The sequence below is a fragment of the Cebidichthys violaceus genome, unplaced genomic scaffold, assembly GCF_023349555.1.
Source record: "Cebidichthys violaceus isolate CVI_PGR_0920_01 unplaced genomic scaffold, fCebVio1.0.p SCAF_15, whole genome shotgun sequence".
NCBI classification, from domain to species: Eukaryota; Metazoa; Chordata; class Actinopteri; order Perciformes; family Stichaeidae; genus Cebidichthys; species Cebidichthys violaceus.
In genome coordinates this window covers 660,063-684,287 of record NW_027176318.1, presented here as the reverse complement: position 1 = coordinate 684,287, position 24,225 = coordinate 660,063, and the positions used below count along the sequence as shown (strand labels likewise).

The window sequence follows — 24,225 nt, the reverse complement described above, 5'->3', positions numbered from 1 at the left end:
CTGTATATTCTATTTCTCGTTCAGGTGAGCCGGTGCTACGAGAATTATCTCCCAAGGAAGACTTGTCACATGATAGCGAGTGAAGTAGCCGGCAGGCACCAAGTGACTCATGCTAGCTTGCATATCTGTCCGACAGCACCTTCACACATGCAGAAGTGGATAGAGTACGTGGGGACACACATTTCCACTACTGAACCTCTGAGATCACTAGAGGCGGGGCTGCAGCGTGGAATGGAAAAAGTCTGACACAAAAACAAACCGATAACACGGTTGCGACCTCTCTCCTAGCGAGGATCACCACACACGGCGTCCTACCTGTGTGACTTTCTCCGTGACGTGGTGCGTCCGGTCGATGAGTTTGCAGGGCGCTATGATGTCCATCTCCCCGCTGGGCAGGGCGATGAGCGGGTCCGGTTTGAAATCCACAAAGTTGAGGGTGATCTGAGGGATTTTGGAGATGGTGCGGTACCGCATGAGGTCCGAGTCCGACGTGGAGTTCAATATGTTGGACTTGCTGTTTACCGCGCCTGCAAACACACACGGAGCGGGAGGTGAAAATCGATGGGGATGATAGAAACGGTAGGCGTTTTTTTTGTTTTCGTTTTTTTTGTCCACTTGCTCACCGGTGCTGCTGCTGCCAGGCCGGACACTCGCTCTGCGGTTCTTCCGGTCCCAGTCGGGCCTCATGGCCTCGATCTCGTCTACGGAGGAGGCGCGACGCATGCTGTGGAAGCTCTCCCGCGAGCGGCTGCGGGACAGGGAGCAGTTTGAGCCCGAGGCGTCCGGGTTGAGGGCGAGGCGGTGGTGAGGCGCTACGCAGGGGGACGACTGGGTGAGGGTGTCCACCAGGTGGGCTCTGGGGGGAGGTGGAGGAGGAGTAGGAGTGGGTGCAGGAGGGTCGGGGCCCAGCAAGGTGCACTGGTCCTCCCGGCGGTCTTCTGGCCAACTCTGTAGGGCCGACCTAGGAAACAGAGGACATGATGGGTATTAACAGAGTGTGACAGATTTGGAAGTCATAAACTGCATATTTCAGGTGGTATTTAAAAGAAGCCTCTGCTAACCCATCTCTTCGTCCCCAGCATGTCCCTCACAGGGCCTACCTGCTGCCGACGATTTGCTCCTGGTGGTCTAGCTGTAAAGGGGGAAGAGGCCGGAACTCCCCCAGGCCTAAGGACTCGTGACTGTGGTGGTCCGGGCGCAGCGGCATAGGGGTGGCGGTGGGGATGTGAGCGGCCTCCGCGTCGTCCAGAGACACTTTGCTGTTGGACAGCGAGCGCAGGAGGGGAAGACGCAGCTTGAAGCCTCGTGGGCGACCTGGAGAGGAGGAAGAGGAGGAGGAAGAGGTCAAATGGAGGAGAGGACAGGTGTATTTCCAATATTATACTATAGCAGGAAGGAGAGAAGGAAAAGTGAGCGATAGGACATGGGAGGATGTTCTAAGTATTGGGGGTCATGCTAGGAGGGAGGGAGGTTTGAACTGGATCACGCCGAGTCTAACAGAACTTCAAAATACAGCTTCAAAAACAATCTACAGGAATTTGGGACAGTGAGATTTATTGGATTTGGGTTTCAGCCAAGTTAAAAACAAAGAAAACAAGACAGACTTGATTTTGAATGCTATCACTGTTCTACTGTTCCCCACAGTTATCCCTCTGGAACATGAAACCTGATCCAACACAAATACCCAGGATTCACAGCAATACAAATTGCTTAGCCAACATGACAACCACCTGGCCTTTCTGCAAAATGAAACAAGTGATGGTTGTCACTCCTCGCCGACTCAACATAATAAGTCCACTTCGGTTATTGAAAGGGAAATGTAAGTGCATCTTTGGACGAGGATTTTAAGTCAGGGAACCAGTCAAAAGTGTTATTTTCCAAAGTGGTGCGTCAGTCAACCTACTGGACTCTCTCTACTACTTCTCTATGAATAGTTAGGGCCGTTATTATTCAAGAGAAGGCCGAAGTCTCGAGCAGAAAGTGTGCAGACGGACGGTCTGACTTGATTGCTGCAGAGCAGGAAGAACACAGAGTGAGACCTAGTGGGTATCTACCGGTGACGAGCCAGGTGGGCAGGCGGTGGTTGAGCTCCTGTTTGTGGTGTAGGAGTACTTCCTCTGTCATGCCCTCGAAGTTGAGGATGAACATGATCACCACGCCATCTTCGTTCTTCACCGGCACCACGTCCACCATACACGGGAAGCACTGACCTGCGTGGGAAGAGAGAGAGAGAGAGAGAGAGAGAGAGAGAGAGAGAGAGAGAGAGAGAGAGAGAGAGAGAGAGAGAGAGAGAGAGAGAGAGAGAGAGAGAGAGATGAAGTCCGACTGATTGTATTTGGTGGAAGCGTTCATGCACAACCTCTCACGGTGCCAAAAGTTTCTGTAGAAACAAGGATTAACATCTCCAACCCTGGGGAAGTCAAGTGAGGCAACAACAGAGGAATTGCTTCTTTGTGCACCAGTTCGATCGCTTTTGATGAAATTCTACATGATGACTCTGTGTGCAGAAACACTGAGCCGATGCCACGTACGCACTAATTACACAAGACCACTTATTTCACGCACACTTTTCCCCCATCCTCTCCTCATTAAACGTACATCTGCACTTAATCAATGCTCTCTAATCCGCCACACGAGTGCTAAAACAGCTAAGTAGGCGTGAAATTAGACTACATGGGAGGTTTTCGACCAGGTCTGGGTACTTTGTTCTGCACACAGCAGCAGGACTGGAAGCTAAATAAGATTACACACAAATTCTGGTTTTGACACTAGGAATTTGAACCTTCAAAGCATCGAAATACACACGCAGGCATGCATGCACACGTACGCACACTCGCACACACACACACACACACACACACACACACACACACACACACACACCAAATGGTATTGTCATCCTAATTACAAAATGCGATGGATATTATCTGGAAGCATACAGAAAACATCTGGAGAAATGACGAATCTTAAAAGTTGACATTGGACAGCGAGAGTTATAATGGACACTTACATCTACAGCAAATGAATACTGCAGCCATATTGTCCTGTTACACACGATCTAAATCAAATTGAATCCGTCTAGACCATATAACTCCTCGTCCCCCTCATCCTAGTTACCTTCCCTTTCTAAAAACCAAGCTATGGTGAAATGCATCCAGTTTGCAATGTTAAAACCAAGGCTCACGCTGTGCATCATCTTTTTGAGAATTTAAGAAAGCCATTTAGTTTGCTCGTCGCTAAAATCTCTTCTGGTTCACACATGAACACCTTGCGGCGTTGAACAGCTCCTCCGACTCGGCCCGTCTCTTACCTGGACAGCGATGGTCAGCGACCGGCTCTACCAGCGGCAGCGTGGAGCGCTTTTACATCCGACGCGGTGCGTTGCACAACGCCACGTACAGCGCTTCTGCTGCGTGCCCGTCTCACTCACTCACCCACCCGCCCATCATCTCACATCATCACTGGAGAGTGGGCCGAAATCCGATTGGACGACGGCGTAATCCCAACGCAGGAGGGGAAAAATGTGAAACACAGGGAATACTAAAGGATTACACCATCTGGCCATATCTAGCAGAGTGTGTGTGTGTGTGTGTGTGTGTGTCCGTGCCCATGCATGCTTACGTGCACATGTAGGTAGATGCCCGGTCTCGTGATCATTCATAAGCTATTGGGTCATTCATGCCTGTTGACAGCTGTGACACTGGATTTGCAACCGTTTTAATCGCTGAAGGTGTTGCTGCACGGCCAAAAGCTGCTTTACAGCTCTGCAGGCGAAACTTGCAGGACACGTGTCAGCATTTTTCCAATGTTTTGGGTTTTTTTGGGCTGTTTGTATGACATGATTTTGCCACAGATTGCCCAATGAATAGAGTTCTGATAAGATACTTATCACGATACGGGTGTTACGATTCATAGCATCGCGGCTAAAAAAGGTGTTCTGAGGAAGTGTGAGTCACCGCAACCACAAGAGGTCATTGAGCGTGAGAGATGAACAGACACAGAGACTCACTCACTCACTCACTCACACGTGAGCAATCGCACGATTCTCCTGGCCGAGATGATAATAAAGTATTGCCTGAGTTCATATTTGTCAACTATTCGTTCTTGAGAATGGATACGAGATCGCAAAACATCACAATACTCATTATTTTCGATATTTGCTACATACGTTGGGTTTATACCCTTCGCCATTGTCAAAGTGAAGTCATACTGACGTATGAGCAGGTCTGTGCTGAAGTCAAACCAACAGCAGAAGAAAATGCTACTCTCATCAACTTGTTACACGTAAACAGGTAAACAAATTGATACACAATATCTCATATCACGTTGTCGAACAGATTCAATTGGACTAATGGATTCTCTCACTGATTCTCAGTCATCAGAGACTGGTCCTCCCTCTAGAGGGTTTTCATTTCCTTCATGTACTGATGGAGGACAATGCCTCAGAAACACGGAACCAGCACCTCTTCGTACTCAGCCGTCCCCAGAACCCACCTGTAAGAGCAGCACGCTGGCAGCATGTGTGTTTCTGTGAAGACACGGCACACAGTGATCTGTGTGCCGTGGATGACAGATGTGATTTGCACAAACACACATATGTGCGCGCACACACACACACACACACACACACACACACACACACACACACACACACACACACACACACACACACACACACACACACACACACACACACACACACACACACACACACACTGCAATGTAGGATTACATGTTAACAAAAGAGGATTTAACTTCAGTTCATCGTTTTAAGTCGAATACATTATAAGACAAAGTAATTACTGTCAGTTCTTCGAAATAATCTGGAACATTCAATCGCTTATGTTCCACTTCTCTGAGTGTGTGTTCATATGCAAGTGTGTGTGTTTGTTTTAAATACATGTACAATGCTTGCATACATGAATGCAGATGTGCAATATGCAATGTGTTCTACCGTCTTTGCAGACTCATGCACACATGAGTGGGTTTATCTGAGCGTGTGTGTGTGTGTGTGTGTGTGTGTGTGTGTGTGTGTGCGTCCTGAATTTGGCAGAGTGCTGGATAAAGACTACATCTTTTTTCGGCACATCAGATCTGTTGCTGACCATCAACACCATCCATGAACACGGTTACAGATTTCCCCCGAGAGCGTCTGAAATGCACAGAGCTCTGAGGTCAACAGGGTAAAGGACGTTTCATCTAAATGCTCCGGCTGGACGTATTCCAATTCAGCGTGTACCGGCTGATAATCTGATTCAGCACTGCTGATTTATGAAGCTCGGGGAGATTATCACAATGCACTAAAACGCATCCACAAAAAAAAAACACACACACAGAGTGCAAACTGCATGGCGGCCCGGGGAAGGTCCAGGGATCATACGACAGTGGGATCAAGGAAGATTAAAAACTCAGAGTAATGTATAGGAAACAATCAAGCATTACAGATAGCTCTATCTGGTGTGGATGCTAATGCTTTATGGCAGCGATTGAGAAAGTGAGACCTCGTATCAGTTGGCTGCGTTATGCAGAGGACTGGAACATTGGAAATAACATTTGACCAAAAGACTTCACTGAAATCTGTCCTTGCTAATGATGAATGCTAAAACCATCTTTGAGTCTCTACTGTGTGTGGTCTATCAAGAAGGAGTGCAGTGTTTCAGATGGTCTCACAAAGATGGCTTCAATCTGAAACAGCTAACCTGCTCAGACAACCCTCAATGTGGATTTACAAGAAGACTACGTCACGTATAGCAAGCGGTCCTTACCAGGTTTTTTATAGGCTTTAAACCACTCAATCAGGTCATGTGGATTTACTGAGGGCCTTCACAAACTGTGACTGAAGTTGTATAACTGTAGGATAAAATATTCTTACACACAGCTGTGATCGACTTAAAACGATACGCAGTCAACCAGTACAGTGGCACACCAAAGACAAAAACATAGAGAGATAAAGATATAGATACATAGAGAGATAAAGATATAGATACATAGAGACATAAAGATACAGATACATAGAGACATAAAGATATAGATACATAGAGACATAAAGATATAGATACATAGAGACATAAAGATATAGATACATAGAGACATAAAGATATAGATACATAGAGAGATAAAGATATAGATACATAGAGAGATAAAGATATAGATACATAGAGAGATAAAGATATAGTTACATAGAGAGATAAAGATATAGATACATAGAGAGATAAAGATATAGATACATAGAGAGATATAGATATAGATACATAGAGACATAAAGATATAGATACATAGAGACATAAAGATATAGATACATAGAGACATAAAGATATAGATACATAGAGACATAAAGATATAGATACATAGAGACATAAAGATATAGATACATAGAGAGATAAAGATATAGATACATAGAGAGATAAAGATATAGATACATAGAGAGATAAAGATATAGTTACATAGAGAGATAAAGATATAGATACATAGAGAGATAAAGATATAGATACATAGAGAGATATAGATATAGATACATAGAGACATAAAGATATAGATACATAGAGACATAAAGATATAGATACATAGAGACATAGATACATAGAGACATAAAGATATAGATACATAGAGACATAAAGATATAGATACATAGAGAGATAAAGATATAGATACATAGAGAGATAAAGATATAGATACATAGAGAGATATAGATACATAGAGAGATAAAGATATAGATACATAGAGAGATAAAGATATAGATACATAGAGACATAAAGATATAGATACATAGAGAGATAAAGATATAGATACATAGAGAGATATAGATATAGATACATAGAGAGATATAGATATAGATACATAGAGAGATATAGATATAGATACATAGAGAGATAAAGATATAGATACATAGAGACATAAAGATATAGATACATAGAGAGATATAGATATAGATACATAGAGACATAAAGATATAGATACATAGAGAGATAAAGATATAGATACATAGAGACATAAAGATATAGATACATAGAGAGATAAAGATATAGATACATAGAGACATAAAGATATAGATACATAGAGACATAAAGATATAGATACATAGAGAGATATAGATATAGATACATAGAGAGATAAAGATATAGATACATAGAGAGATAAAGATATAGATACATAGAGAGATAAAGATATAGATACATAGAGAGATAAAGATATAGATACATAGAGAGATAAAGATATAGATACATAGAGAGATAAAGATATAGATACATAGAGACATAAAGATATAGATACATAGAGAGATAAAGATATAGATACATAGAGACATAAAGATATAGATACATAGAGAGATAAAGATATAGATACATAGAGACATAAAGATATAGATACATAGAGACATAAAGATATAGATACATAGAGAGATATAGATATAGATACATAGAGAGATAAAGATATAGATACATAGAGAGATAAAGATATAGATACATAGAGAGATAAAGATATAGATACATAGAGAGATAAAGATATAGATACATAGAGAGATAAAGATATAGATACATAGAGAGATAAAGATATAGATACATAGAGACATAAAGATATAGATACATAGAGACATAAAGATATAGATACATAGAGAGATAAAGATATAGATACATAGAGAGATAAAGATATAGATACATAGAGACATAAAGATATAGATACATAGAGACATAAAGATATAGATACATAGAGAGATAAAGATATAGATACATAGAGACATAAAGATATAGATACATAGAGAGATAAAGATATAGATACATAGAGAGATATAGATATAGATACATAGAGAGATAAAGATATAGATACATAGAGAGATAAAGATATAGATACATAGAGACATAAAGATATAGATACATAGAGAGATAAAGATATAGATACATAGAGAGATAAAGATATAGATACATAGAGACATAAAGATATAGATACATAGAGAGATAAAGATATAGATACATAGAGAGATAAAGATATAGATACATAGAGAGATAAAGATATAGATACATAGAGACATAAAGATATAGATACATAGGCATTATACTAGGAGATGATCATTAAAAAACACACTACATAACGCATTAACCTGTTGTCTTGTTGAATCGTGGTATAGGTCTTGGGTGGAAAGACGGCTTCATTAGGAATCGTGCAAGGAAGTATAAGGAAGGAAGGAAGGACGAAAAGTTGGTGGGATGAGGAAAGCAAAGCCAGAAAGTGTGAAAAAAATTAAAAGATGGGAAGGTGGAATGACTGGACAACTGAAGGATGATTTGGGGAAAGAGGAGCGAAAGAGAGAGAGAGAGAGAGAGAGAGAGAGAGAGGTAGAAACAAGGAACGGAGAAAACAGATGAAAAGATAAGTGATGAAGGAGCAAGGAAAGAGAAGCAGTAAGAAGGAGGAGAGGTGAGGAGAGGGAGAAGTGAATTATTTATTGCTGGGTTAGCAGAGCATTCAGACCTTGTTGGCTTTAGAGTGACACAGTGGGAAGGATTAGCTGTTCAGGAACAGCTTCCTTCCAGAGAGATTTGGCTGTTCCCAAACAACTCGGACGAGTCCTCCAACAGGAGAACCCTTAAGAAGGTCAGGGAGGTTTTAGCAGCCATCTTCTCTCCTTTTAACCCGACAGAGATAAACAGGTACACCGCTCTGCCCTGCAGAGTGCTGGATTAGAAATGAGTACCATAATCTCTGCGATAGAGCAAGTGGATTAAAGGAGAAAAAGATTAGAGTTTGATCAACCGCCTCCTGCTTCTGTGTGGAGGTGAAGGGATCAGTGGGCTGTGCTTAGAGAGTCAGAGATAATAGAAAACACCTAGCATATAGTAAACACATTTTCATTACATTATGTATATATTATTAAATATATACAATATCACATGGTTTCCATTCCTTATGCTCATTTTTAGGACTTCATTGCTGCTATGATCAAGGTGGCTCTTGTAGTACTTTTCTCTTCAGTAATGTTGTATTTGTGTGTTTAAACGAGGACGTAGCAGAGTTGGTTTGGAGTAAACAGCACACATGAACACACTGGACATATTCAATGATGAAAGAACTTGACAGCAAAGCAGCAAACAATCATTTTTGTTCACCACAGAAGAACAACATTGCCCCTTCCAGAAAGTCAGGCGTGTCACTGTCCATCATCATACCTCCACTTCCCATTTACTTTTACTGAACGCAAGCACCAAAATACTGGATCAATACCATGTGGAGCACAAACAGAAGCTTCCACTCCACCTGCTGGACAACGGTGGTCTCTACACACTTACAGACAGGTCACAAGTGTGCAACGGCACAGGAACGAGACGTCACACCTCTGTCTCCCGTGCCGACTTCACTATATACCATTTGAGGATTATCTTTTCTGGTGTGTGTCTCTTCTCAACTGCTCTGCTCTGTATCACACACACACACACACACACACACACACACACACACACACACACACACACACACACACCTCATTTACAGACACACTGCATCACTCTTTGGCAGAAAAGAAACAAAATTAAATAAAAGAGGAAAAGGCGCAGATCCACTGGGACGGCTTTAAATGTTCTACAAGCCGGCTGGCTGCGGGCCAACTGGCAGAGCTCGTTATGTTGGTAGACACGTTCAGAGCCAAAGAAACCCCCGATTAATTCCACAACACGCAGGCTTGAACGTGTCCTTCATCACAAGGAAAATATAATGTGGGTTAAAGGTGTCAATCTTCACCGGCCTCACAAATCCATTACCTGTCAACGATTAAAAAAAAGGCAAAAGAGTGATTCTCGATGCGTCACAGCCTCAATTTTCTACATTACTGCACACGGCTACTTTTTCATCAGTTCATACAAGCAGTCAGATAAACCTGAAGTTTGTTCATTTAGAAGAGGCCTTCAGAAATGTAGACATTTAAATGAGATGGCAAAATGGCGTTTAAAAGGAGTTGGCCAATAACATTGCATTTGGTGCATCTCTGTAGGACACACTGGTACGTGTTGCTCTGGCCTTTCCTCCCACTGCACAGGGTGAGTAACTGCTGAAAGGTACAGGTCACACAACGGGATGAAAAAAGGCGACAGGAAAAGCTCTGAATTCCTGCCAGCTCTGCTGATGCTACTGTAGCTAACTGTGACCTCTGACCTCTCTGGAAATGAGCATGACCAGAGGGAGTTTCTCCAGAGACATGCAGAGTACTGACTCTAGCTTCATCCGTCTGATCAACAAGGCCTTGTGTCATCCTCACAGGGGAATCCCTGCAGCATCCTGTTACCTTGACAACATCACTGAGATTTAACCGTTTGAGGGCTACTGTACGCCCCGTGTCAGAAATGCACCTCACCCAGAATGCACTGGCTTCCTTAACTACCTGGTGTGTTAATCCCCATGGAAGCACAAGCAAAACACAGTTAAGTGGAGGCAAAGAGATTATATTCACAGGGTTTACCTCAGTTTAACTCAACGCTGTAACTATTGTTGTTATTGGTTCTAGTAATTATGATTATTGTCACGTCTACTCAAAAACAAGCACGTTACAGCGGAGCATGTCGAAAAGGTAAATGAAGCAAGCGTCATGTCAGGGAACGGACCTCAGAGGTTCAAATGAGGGGGTTTAGTCCACGGACCTGTTCCATGCAGAGCATCGAAAACTGGTCCTCACATACCACTAGGTGGCAGGGCACAACAACGATGTGCATAATGTCAAATGGAGCTTCACACACACACACACACACACACACACACACACACACACACACACACACACACACACACACACACACACACACACACACACACACACACACACACACACACACAGGTGTGTTCTAAAAGAACAAGGAGCTGGATGACTGAGTGGAAAAATGAATTAGGGTGTGTGTGTGTGTGTGTGTGTGTGTGTGGGGCATTTTCCTGTGTGTGAATGTCACACAGACTGTAAATATTGGTGTCGTAACCCCCCCACTGTCCCTCTGTTCTTGGCCACCAGCTGTCCTCTGAAAAGTGATGTAACATTACTCCATCTTTCAACATTGACAGCACACACACACACACACACACACACACACACACACACACACACACACACACACACACACACACACACACACACACACACACACACACACACACACACACACACACACACACACACACACACACGGTTGACCCCAGGACCTTTTTCTAGATTGTTTAGGGATGAGAATCTGTGGAAGGACAAACTCCTCCAGACAATAATCCATCAGCCTGGTTCACCTCTAATAGAGACAAATAGCCACCTGTTGGAGATGTGTGTTTATGTGGCACGGTGGTAGCTGGATGGTGATAGATTGTCCTGGGGTGTGTGTGTGTGTGTGTGTGTGTGTGTGTGCGTGCGCTTTGAACATGTATACATGCTGTGTATCAAATGTGCGCGTATGTTTCTGATGCATTGAGAGGCTCATTCTGCCCTCTGTTGGTAGGAAATAGGAAATAGGAAACAGTAGCGGTGGAGCTGCATGTGCGTATGCTCGACACAGCAGAGCAGATGGGAGCGGGGTGGCTGGGAAGTTGATGAAGCTCCAGGCTGACATTCATTCATCCATTAAAGCAGCTGTCCGTCCCAGAGGACACCTGGATAAAGAAGGAGCTGCGCTGTTCTGTGGTGTTCATCCAGACCTGGAAACCTTCAGGTGGATGACTGGAGTGGTAAAGACATGTCTCTGAGTTGTTACTAATAAGAAATAAGAAAAGGATCAAAATGAATGAGTAAGCAGGAATGGATATGCAATATCTGAATCTGATATCTTGAGCAGACGCTTTAATAAAAGCTGCAATACAACTGATAAAACTGCAAACCACTGAATGTCAAACAGGTATTTGTGTCTGGAAAAACAATAAGTGACACCCTAACAAAATGAAGATCACTTGTTTTGCTGATCATTTTACAGCACGCTGATAAGAGCCGATGATTACATACATGCTCCACATTCCCTCCCTTCCACTCACTGTTGGAGCAAAGTTAATCAGAGAGGCTCGTTTCCGACCGAGAGCCCTCTCCTCCTCGGCCTTCACGGAGGGAAGACGCCCGACCACAGATTGATCAGAATCATCACGCACGCTCCATCAACACATCTCAATAACCAGAGACATGAAGAGCCATGTGTGAATATGGAGTGAGTGGTCCATGGTTAGGAGTCTTCTTCACGGTCATTGTGGAGGGCGTCGTTCGTGGTCCAGTTAAATTCTATTGCATTCTATTGACGGATGGTTAGAACATTTAGTGCCCCCCCCCCCCCATTGAAATAGGCACGCTGGACAAAACATGTTCATGTAGAAGAAATGAGAATCGGCAGATTTATTGATGCCTGATTTATTTTATAATTTTTAAACTCTAATAAATGATTCATCCTTAGAAATCCAAGAACATGTAAATTATATCAAGGTGTGATAATTACAATGATGAGTTGATGAAATCACACACACATTAAAAATAAATGAAGATGAGACAATAGACACAAAGATACACACACACACACACACACACACACACACACACACACGTGGTGCTTCAGGGTACGTGATGGTATGATGAGCCTCCTGGTGAAGGATCAACAACCGAGCTGTCCACACGTCCCTAGCAGGGACATTGTGTGAGAACGTGGTGTCAAACGCATACAGCATAGTTGGCTGAATGTCCCGCTCACCTCACACACACACACACACACACACACACACACACACACACACACACACACACACACACACACACACACACACACACACACACACACACGTGTCAGTGCAGTGAGCACAGGCACACAAACGTGTAAAACCATGAAAAGCCTGCTCTTCAGACGTTCATCATTTGAGATGAAGAATCCACACATCTGCTCCGTTCTTTATAATTGCATCACGGAGTCCAGGAGGATCACCGCGACCCTTACGAAACCACGCAGGTTTAAGTTGAACGCGTGAGATGTTTCAAACTGTCCACTGATCCTGTAGTCTGTGGACTGGATGTGTGAAATGCGGTTCATTAAAGCTCCGTACACCTCCACCAGCAAGGCAAATATATGGATTCCATCAGGAGGGCTCATTAGCAGAGAGACACTTCTCTGAGAGAAGCTCCTCAATTAAAGACACTCGGGAAGTGAGAAGGACTTCTGCGATTGTCTTTGCTCTTTTTGACACGTTTCATTGTTAGCAGCAGGCAGCGTGCATGTATGCATGTACCCTGTTAATGTGTTTGCATGCAGAAATTGGAAAGAGGAGGAAAAGAAGCGCAGCATCTTCACAGCAGAAATGATTTGACACACTCCCACTGAAAGAGTCTAAGGGAGCATCAGTGAATCTACTGTATTTAAAGCTCCCATGTGTAAAAAACAAACAAAATAAAGAATGAATCTGTGCAACGCTGTTATTTAGTATATTAATCACGTGGGTGGTAGCAATTTCACTACGGTTTCTGCACTAATAAATGCCCCGTCAATGACACACTTGACTTTTTAATGACTTATTTGGAAGAAGGTGGCGCCAGAATGAACTAACGGTGCCAAGAAAATGTCTGAATATGCTTTAAAAAAACAGATGTCAATGCTTAATGGCTTCAGACCGGCCAAGTTGGCACGAAATGCAAATCAAGGACAAACCCAAAGCCTTCAATCAGGAGCATCACAGACGCTGGCTAGTTACACAGAACAATCTGAGAAGACGTCGTCGTAAACTGTTTGGAAGAGGGAAAGAACCCGTTAAAAATACGTGGCAGGTGACCGGATCAACAATCTGTCATTCAAACTTTCACCGAAGCGAGTCGGGAGAAGAGAAAAAAGTTGTCAGTGCATGTTTTTTGCTCTTCCTTTAGTGAAGAAATGCTCTCCAGTTCTGTCAGAAGTGTGTTCAGAGCAAACAGTCCTCTCTGTGACATCTCAAACACACCTGAGCCACGCCCCTAGCTGCTGTTCAAAGTACTACACACAAGATTGGAATATTGTGTGAGATCTGGTTTAAAGGAGCCATTGTTCTATAAGATACAAAACACTGTTAAGTTCATGTTTCACGATATATTACTACACACATTTTCCTAGATTCCTTTTCTTTGCATGCAGTGAATATTCATGGTTGGTGTTTCTTTGAAACCCGCGGACACAACGCCATCAGACCGTGTCCCCATGGCCTGTCCTCTAATGCCACCATCAAGACACATTTAACATATACTTGATGTTGTTCCTTACGTGAAACACTTCATGTTAACACCATGGTCATCTTGGGTTTTTTTCCAGCTGGGACTATTGTGGACAGGCGAATGAGTGATCGGCAGAGGAGGAAGGTCTAGAGGAGACGTTTCATTTCCTGTCCATGGCTGCAGTTATCTAACATGATGAAGATCCCCGTCTGCCGGACATTCCTGCACTCTCACTGTTTTAAAGACAGACAGGAATGCTCACTTCAGACGGGAATGCACGGTGAAAACTCAGGACGGTATCTCACAGAGTCAGACAGAAGTGAAGAGGACTCTCCGAGCGGAACATCAGCAGATCAGAGCGGAACGAGGTGACAGAGTTCACAGGCAAAAACAACACGAAACCACGCAGCGAAATCAAGATCACGCAGACGTGCTGCGTACACAAGCAGGAGAGAGTGTGTGTGTGTGTGTGTGTGTGTGTGTGTGTGTGTGTGTGTGTGTGTGTGTGTGTCAGAGAGGGCCCAGGTGGTGGGAATAGTGCCAGTTGCAGGTCAGTTGAGGTCGTTTGAATAGAGGAGAGGAGCTTATTTGAATGGAAAATCCTGCGGGTGTGCATCGTTTCCATGGTCCTTGACAAAGGTAAGTGCACACAATGTGCAGCTGGCACACACAACTTGCACAAAATCATGCAAACACGTAAAATACATATGCACTGTGTGGTGCGGGCCGCCTGTTTATAGCTTAAAAAATATATGCAAATCTCTGTTGGTATCTACTTCTGAATTAATGGTACGTGTGTGTGTGTGTGTGTGTGTGTGTGTGTGTGTGTGTGTGTGTGTGTGTGTGTATACAGGTATACTTTTCTTTAACCAGTCATCCCCCTCTCCATCTTCTTTGCTGCTATTCCTTTGTGCGCACTTTTCTGCCCTCTGTCTCTCTCCCACTCCCTCCCTCATTCCCTCCTTCTCTCTCCGTCTTTGAATGTGGTTATGCAAGATCTCAGGATTTCGTAGCAGTATAGGCTGTGAGACAGAGAGACAGAGAGAGACAGAGAGAGACAGAGAGAGACAGAGAGAGAGAGAGAGAGAGAGAGAGAGAGAGAGAGAGACGGAGAGATGCAGACACTTTCAAAAGATATACTCTCCAAGCATCTCTCTTCTCAACACAACATCAAAGAGTAAACGTCCCGCCCACCTGCACCTCCGCCACCACCCACAAAAGCGGTGCTCGTTTCCAAAAGGCCGTTGAAGCTCGTGGACGCAGCAGATGTCCACCGGCGTTTGCCGCCGCGCTCGTTTACCGGACGGCCTCTTCAGAAACACAAGCCGTAATTGCCTCCTCTGTCTGGGGCCGAGCCACTTTGAAACACAGTTGGTAATAGTCGGGCTGATGCTCTGTGGTTTTGGTAAACGGGCGACGGAGCTTGTTAACTGTAATGAGCCAATTGCCTGCTTTAGAGAAGAGGAAGATGGACCTTCATGTACTCAATGAACATCATGCTGTATTGAAGAAGACTGTAAACTAGAGATTGAGACCATAAACTCATGTTTACAATGTTTACTGAGGGAATAAATCAAGAGAGAAGTAGAGTCATTTTATCAAAGACTTGACAATGCAAGTTTAAGGCACGTCTGCATTTTCAGAAGCGGAGGTTGGTGCCTGGTGCTTACACAACAGCATTAAAGCTTCCCAAAAGTGAAGCCAAAACATCTCGATCGCCCCCTGGTGGCTGGCTGTTTGTTTAGGAAGCACTTGATTTAAAAAACTGTGTTTGTCATGAATTTCCCCTCACCTGGTCTTCCACGCCCATCTCACCTGCAGCCCCTTCCCTCATTAGTCACTCACTACTTAGGTCCACTCACTCAGACTTGTTCCCTGCCAGACTGTCTTGTGTGTCTCAGCCGTTAAACATAGTATTGTTCTGATCTGCCTGTCTAGACCCTGCCTGTTTTCTCGACTTTGGATTTTTGCCTGCCCCTTATTGGATTTGTTCGCTTTTTGGACTGACCTCCCAGTGCTGACCCTGCCTTTACCAAGTAAAGAAATCTCTACTGGTGTTCTGTCTCTGAGTCGTGCTTTTGGGTTCCTGTCCCTGTAAACCTTACAGCGTTAAAGAGAAGAAGAAAGGGTCAGAACATGATAAATCAGCTGCGGTAATAAGATGACATGGGCCCACGATATCATCATCTCTGTATTAAATTGAGGGTGAAGCGACAACAAACCGTCCAGCACCTGCTCCCTAATTTAAAGGGACGGCTTCATAAAATGTGGAACTTTTGGTTGCCTTGGTAACAAAGGGGGAAAGACTGTTTCAAAAGGTAGAGAGAGAAAGAGAACATAGGGAGCTGGGACTGAGTATGGGCTCAGTGGAATGGGATGTTACAGTGCTGCTGACACGTTGGTGCAGTGTGTGTGTGTGTGTGTGTGTGTGTGTGTGTGTGTGTGTGTGTGTGTGTGTGTGTGTGTGAGAGAGATACTTTGTTACAGACTGTCACTAGCTGTCGTTTTATAAGCCGTGTGATAGAAACCAGTGTAACAGAGAGCATGAAGAACATCTGTTGCAGCTGCAGACACACACACAGACGCACACTGAGATCACGTCCACATCCATCCTCCCTCCTCTTTCTCTTGTGGCCTGTGTGTCTATTTTTCTCCTCAAAGTTCCTTTATCTCCTCCTCCTCCTCCTCCTCCTCCTCCTCTGTCTGCTGCCAGAGGGCAAGGCTGGCATGAGCGATGTGTAAAGCTCCCCATCTATCCAGCTCTGTTCACATTTACACACACACACACACACACACACACACACACACACACACACACACACACACACACACACACACACACACACACACACACACACACACACACACACACACACACACACACACACACAACAATGACTAACAAGACTGGCTGTGTCTCCCAGCCCGGGGAGCAGGGGAACTTTCATTTGGATGGAGGGCCGGCTTCCACTGGTGAGACGATACATCAGAGCCAGGCCTGATGAAAGCTGCCCGACAGCAAGGACGTGGTATCTGTGTACAGTGCAGTATAGTACACAAACACACAGCACCGTGATACATCTTTTCTATGATAAATACAAATAGAAAACATTCTATAAAGCAGGACAAATACTTTAAAATGGACCCTTCATTTATGGATTGTTTTTGGCTACTTGGAAGCAGTGAAACCAGCTACAAAAACAACACTGACATACATCACACCTATCAGAGAAACAGTTACTCATCAGCACACAGAAACGACAGCCTGCATTTAGAGTCGTGCTTCTGTCGCCTTGATGACTGTCGGTCCGATGCTCCTTCATATCACAAACTCCTGAGGGAAATATCTGCCTCTCTCGCTGCTAAACGCTAGCGATGCTCCCCACCTGGTTGCTCGCTGCGTCTTGCTTCCATTTGCTACTGTGGTGCACGGTGGGTTCATCAGAGGTGCTTCTGTGACAAAAGCTAACCGTTGCTCCTCGGTTCATAAGATAAGCCTTTATTGATCCCAGAGGAGCAGCTGGGGCAGCACCATAATAAGAGACTTCACATTCTTTTGAATTGAATATATAAAAATACTCTTAATATATTCAAAATTGATAAGCTTCAAGACTAAAATAATACAAAATAAATAAAATAAAAAAACAGTTAAGGATATTATTATAACAAAAATCCATCCAACAGTAATAGAAACCAGCATTGAGTAAATACATGCATCTGTTCTATGCCTTCTCCTTCTGTCTCGTTTCTCTCTCTCTCTCACACACACACACACACACACACACACACACACACACACACACACACACACACACACACACACACACACACACACACACACACACACACACACACACACACACACACACACACACACACAGGTTTTGTACAGTATGCCCGTATGTGTGTATGTGTATTGTATTGCGTGGTTTGTTTATGTGTAATGGACAAACCAATCCATAATTGGCCTCAATGATCCACACACCACAACCCCTGCCACTTGGCTCATTAGTTTGACGAATATGATCGTTGTTCTGATCAATAACCGGCCGAGCTAATGAGCCAGCGGACCGAGCACGGGCAAGGACACGGAGAACGACTGAAGCCCGATGCAGGCAGCCGGGGCTTAACTACGCACAGCTACTGTATGAAGCTATTTATGTCCTCTCGCTGCTGCGTCAAAACTAACTGTGTCGAGGTGAGAGGTTTATTTTTTCACCCGGCCTCAGCAGTAACCTTGGACTGTAAGAGAAGCTATGACATGACAAAACTCAACATGGGTGAGATCAGACCGTCTTTACCTAGGAGCGCTGTCATAACACCAGGTAATCTGAAAATACAGCCGGAAGCTAAACTATTCGCATGTACGCTCTCAAATGGATCAAGAGGAATTATGTGCAGGAAATCCTGCAGTGCATTAACATACATATTTATCTGACTGGTTTCCCTCGCTGGCTCAAGGTCTTAGAGCGCTGAGGCCGCGTTTATGTGGCGGTTAATATCACCTTTCTATTCTCAGTGCCTCTATAACCAGCCCGGCAGCTGAGGCACATCGCAGCGTAGCGTGTGAGCCACTTAACAGGAGGGTTCAGTGAGCTCCACCAGCAGCCAGGAAGAGCCACAAACGTGTGTCTGTGTGTCTGTGTGTGTGTGTGTGTGTGTGTGTGTGTGTGTCTGTGTGTGTGTCTTTGTGTCTTTTAGTGTACAAAAGGTGTGTGTCTGTGATGGGAAGTGATGATGAGGTGACGGAGAGCGTGCCAGTGAGTTTAGGAGTGAGTAAGTGTGTGTGTGAGAGAGATGGGAATGGAAGTGTCAGTGAGTCAGCTATTGAATGTGTGAAAGATAGAGGAAAAAGAGAGAGAGAGAGAACACGTGTGTGTGTGTGTGTGTGTGTGTGTGTGTGTGTGTGTGTGTGTGTGTGTGTGTGTGTGTGTGTGTGTGTGTGTGTGTGTGTGTGTGTGTGTGTGTGTGTGTACGCATTAAAGGGTCCTGTAAAACATTCATCTTTGTGGGTCACTCAACAGTCTTTAGACAGGACACTGGCCAACTACATGCTAGATAATGCGCTCTGCATAATGGCTACCAACGGTAAAGAATATCACCGCGCATTTACCTGACACACACACGGCAACCCAATACAGAAGGGCTTAAATATTTAAGAGGAGCTCGTGCTGGGCTGTTTGAACAGGGGTACTCTGTGTGTGTGTGTGTGTGTGTGTGTGTGTGTGTGTGTGTGTGTGTGTGTCATGATGTGGAGAATGACCTCCCCTCACTCTAGTAGAAACAGTCCTCCACTGTGCTGTCTCCATCTCTGTGTGCAGAGATTTGAAGGCTGCTTTCCCGCCAGTCGTCCCCACATTCATTTGAATGAGAGCAGTGCGTCTAGGCCGCGGCGGTGGCCGGCAGCGAACAGTTGAAATGGATCACACTGCGGCGGCCAAACTGCCGATGGGACCGGAAGACGGAAGTGGAGCAGGATGACCAAAACCCCGACGGGAGTGTGACACGTCCAGTCACTCGATCTGGTCTTGTTGCAGCAGTTTAAAATGACAGTTTTGATAGGACTCGCATCCTGGTTTATGACTGACAGTTGATGTGTTTTTTTTGTTATCTGTAGATAAGGACAGACAATCACTCGTAGGACCCGACACTCTGGCAGCATGGCGTCACACTAGCAGGTCGTAGAGGGCATTACTGGTCTCCATAATCAACACAATCATCCAAACTAAAATGACCACCTATGTAATGTTACATCTTAAATACAAGTACTTCATTGAAACTTCAACCACCATGTCTGGTGAAGGGCTTGTCTCTCAAGTGAATGACTAAATGTCAGTTTGAATCCATCCTTCAGTTGTTGTTACTTTATTTCATTCCTTAGTCATTGATATTGCCATCTTGCATCATAGATTTACTGGTCCTTCTGGATGTCATGGGCCCTCTCAGTCATCAAGATGTTCATGTGTATTGATCACACAGACACCCCAGATCTTCTTGGCTCATTTTGACAGCACTACAGCTAGAGTGAGTGACATCTGCCATGTTGAGCTACCATAAACTAGCCAGCTCAAAACATACAATCTACATCCAGTGTTTGTCGTGGCAACGGCAGTGATATTCCAAAAGGTTTCCATCTACATGGAACTGTGACCAACATTTCACCACATTCTCCGGGAACGGATCTTGCTGATGTCAAAGGTAAGAGGCATTAGAAAGCGTAGAAAACTGACATCCCACAATTGGAATAGGGCTTCAAGTCTAATCTAATGCCACAGCTGCAGTACCGCTGCAGTACAAGGAGAAGGGAGAGCAGGAGGAGGAAAAAACACAATGAAAAGGGACAGACAGAGAGCCAAGGCAGAGGGATTAGGTGAGACGATGGAGCTGGAGAGGGGACAGCTGTTTCAAGCTTTTCTAGAGGAGGGCAGGAGTGACCTTTCACTGGGGGGCTTTTTTTGGCCGGGAGAACCTTTTGTGTCAAAATACTTTTTTTCACGTAAAGTTACACTAGGGTACACAAGGAAAGAAGATTTCACAAGGGTGCGTTGATTAGATCAGAGGTTCTATTCAGAAGAATAGGGCCTCGGCTAGCCATGTGAAGCAGGGTCAGTAAACTTCTGGTATCGCTGGTTTGGGACATTTTACGGAGCTTTGTACCGAAACACTGAATAGATCCCGATTAGTAACACAGAAGCTTTTTGAAATGCTTTATTGGAGCACCAACGTGGCTTCTGAATGGTAAAATCAGGAAAGAAAAGTTCTAGTATACATAGAACTGTATCGTAAAAATATGCAAATGAGCCTCGTTTCCACCTCAAGTTCCTCCGCACATCTACGCCATGACTCAAAAAGAGTCAATTTATTCCTAATAAGTGGATTTAGTTAGCAGCTTTGCTTTGCTGTACATGCAACTAGTCATACTGATGCACTTGAAAAGGTAAGGTGTTGTATAATGACTCAGCTCCTCACGAAGTGACATGACATAACTCCCCGTTACATAACCAAGCTATCCCAAACAGTGCTGATGGCACTGAGTGGGACGATGAATAAAAGAGTCAAGCGGGGAGACTTGCCATGGCTTCATGGAAATAATGCGATAGTCCAGCAAAGAGGTGGAGAAGAGAAGAAGGTGTAGTCATGGACCACAGAAGATGTTCCTAGAAAGCATGTGGAGTCTTGTCACAGGTGGTCATTACCTATGCATCTCTCTGAGATACATGCCTCACTGTTTGGACATGATTTGTGGTGCGTCCCCTAAACTGAACAAGTCTCACTTGATTGCATGTCACAGAAAAACGATCGCGAATGAATCTTCATCCAAGCATTCGTCTTCAACCCTCATCTTCACAGGAAGAACAGAGGGAGCTTCCTCGTCTTCATTTATCCCCTCACTACCAGTTAGCCTGCTAGCGCTAATTACGCCGCTCGCAGGTTCGCTAACTGTGTGTCGCAAAGCGACGGGAGTGACACCGCTTCTGCCCTTTCAGCATTTACTTTCTCCGCTGCGAGCAGCTCCGATTCATCTTTCCGTTTGATCGGGTGGAAGGCTTTAGATGTGATGTGCCAATGCTGAGATCTATCATCACCTGGCAACAGCACAAGCAGTACTAGTCCTGTGTGGACAGAGGGATACAGATACAGATGCTGCGCTAAATATCAGGAAACCTACATCTTCCGACTATCAAGCAATTTCCAAAATTCACACGTATATATTACATAGTATTAAAATATGTATGTGTCTATATGCACACACATAATGCACAGTATATGAATGTGTCTGTTTTTAAAGAATGAAACACAGGCACCGATGCAACAGATGTGAATAATAAATGGTCAGTCCACGGTGAAATGCCATGGGAGTACAAACACACACGAACAGTGAAAGCACCCCTTCACTCTCTGTTGGTAGAACCCAACACAACACATGTGTTGTCCCTAGTCATGGAAATTTAATGTGGCCTGACTGTCAATAATAAATCACAAATATTCACAGAAAAGCAATGTCTTTGCTTTCATAACCTCCACTGTGATGAAAGCAGCCAACTGTAATGCATTCTGTACAGTCAAGGCCAGTGTCACGCGTGTTAAAGAAGTGGACTCGTTTCATACTACTAAGAGTACAACGTGTGACAAAATGAAACATTCACAAAAGGCTTTGGAGCATAATAATCTTCTGATAGACTGCATACTAATAAAACGCACCAACCAATGAAAGACGTTCTGTCAGAAGCAACATTAACTTAGCAGTTTGTTTGGTGGCGTGATTGTTCCATTCAAAGTTTTTGACTGAGTAGCATGAACATAAAAGCCCAACACAGCCGTCTAGCTGCGTGAACCTGCAGGTGGTCACGGACAAACAACAGGTGTTGAAAGTCCAACACAAAGCAGCGGCGCATGAATATGGCAGGGTGCCAGATTAGAGACGCAGCAGTGATGAGAAGACTATGAATATGAAAAAGTGTCTCTCCCTTGTGTCTTCCCACTCCACTAGGTCTGCCTCTTCCTCATCTAGAAAGAGTTATAGCATCTCGTTAGCGCTAACGAGCCCGTGGCAGGAGCTTAACGATGACAGGGGTGGAGCCACTCCAGACTGGTTTTCCAAGGCTTCTCCCAAATGCAGCCAACCAGGAATCATACAGTACCACTCAATTTACTCTCAAAGGAGCTTTTCTTTCCAGTTATTTCGCTGCCGGGGGAGATGCATCGTCTAACCCACTGCCCACTAACCCACAGATTGTATGAAACCCTCCCACTATTACCGCGTGCTTTTAACATTTCACCCTAGGCCCTGACCTTTGTAAAACACAGTGAGCCAAAAAAAGACATCACTTTTGGGAGGTCTGATGGTCCATCATTTTTTTTTATTTATTCAAACCTTTATTTAACCAGGAGAGTCCCATTGAGATTACAAATCTCTTTTTCAAGAGAGACCTGGCCAAGACAGGCAGCAACATAAGAAACACACACACACACACACACACACACACACACACACACACACACACACACACACACACACACACACACACACACACACACACACACACACACACACACACACACACAGATCATTAACCTACTGGAGAGCGGGAGATGATGATGCCAGTAGAACGCCATTCATCTCACGCTGCTATGGGAAGGGCCTTGATCCCTGACAAAAGAAGAGGCCATTAGGAGGTGAATGGCTTGACGTCTTCATGAAGCTCGGGCCCATAGCAATTAAACAGTTATTACAATGTCAATGGTTGCACTACAGGCTATCAAACTTGCGCTGTCCCTAGATATATGCAGAGGCAGCAATTTGATCTGAGCAATTAGAGGCTGATAGCAGCAGTAAGAGGAAGAGCGCTTGCACTCCTACTCCTCTCGTCCCATTTTGATTCGGCTCAACCTCTCCCTCTCCAGGGCCCGGCCATCAGTTACACTCCTCTTCCCTTTTAGCATCTTCTCTCGCTCTCACACCCCCCTGAGTCCTGTCTCATTGTCTCGCTGCCTCTCTGTATCCCTGCCCTGAGAATTAAAACAGAGGCCAATTTTTGTCTTCAGAACAACTTTGGGACTACTGTGATTGCCATCTATTTCCAACACCTTTTCAGCCTTAAGGCCTGATACATCTATGCAATGATATACCACAATACCATGATGGGTTGAATCTAGAAGAGGATAGGATGAACTTTATCAATCCCCAAAGGGGAAGCTGGTGTGCCACCATCACAAAGCAACGTATATCCTCTAACGGCTCGTTTGATATCTTATAAAAAGTTACTCCTCATTTCATGCGTTTCCTACGAAAGCCAGCAACACGTGTCCATTTCCTCTGATCACACACATGCTGTCTTTTCAAAAGGAACTTCTGACTTCACAGGAAACTACTCAGTTGGGTTTAGGCAACAAAACTACTTGGTTAGGTTAAGGAAAAGATCGTTGTTTGGGTTAGAATAACCATGTAAGTGCACCACACAAGTTACCTGACTAATACATCAACACTGACTTCTTGTTTCACATTCACACAATGAAGAGCGGTATGAAGACTACTGGTTGTTGGAGCGCCCCGCCCCGTGTGGGCTTTT

The 24,225-nt window shown here is 44.3% G+C and overlaps 1 protein-coding gene across 1 annotated transcript in view; it reads right to left on the bottom strand.

Moving 5' to 3' along the window:
• Positions 1–24,225, bottom strand: part of kcnh2b (potassium voltage-gated channel, subfamily H (eag-related), member 2b) — a 192,822-nt gene that overhangs the window by 86,730 nt on the left and 81,867 nt on the right. Inside the window, exons 3-6 of the mRNA XM_068709574.1 lie at positions 2,055–2,210; positions 1,101–1,314; positions 624–961; positions 316–527 (exon numbers count right to left, since the gene is read on the bottom strand). Coding sequence (XP_068565675.1) covers positions 316–527; positions 624–961; positions 1,101–1,314; positions 2,055–2,210 — 920 coding nt within the window. The remainder of the gene's footprint in view (positions 1–315; positions 528–623; positions 962–1,100; positions 1,315–2,054; positions 2,211–24,225) is intronic.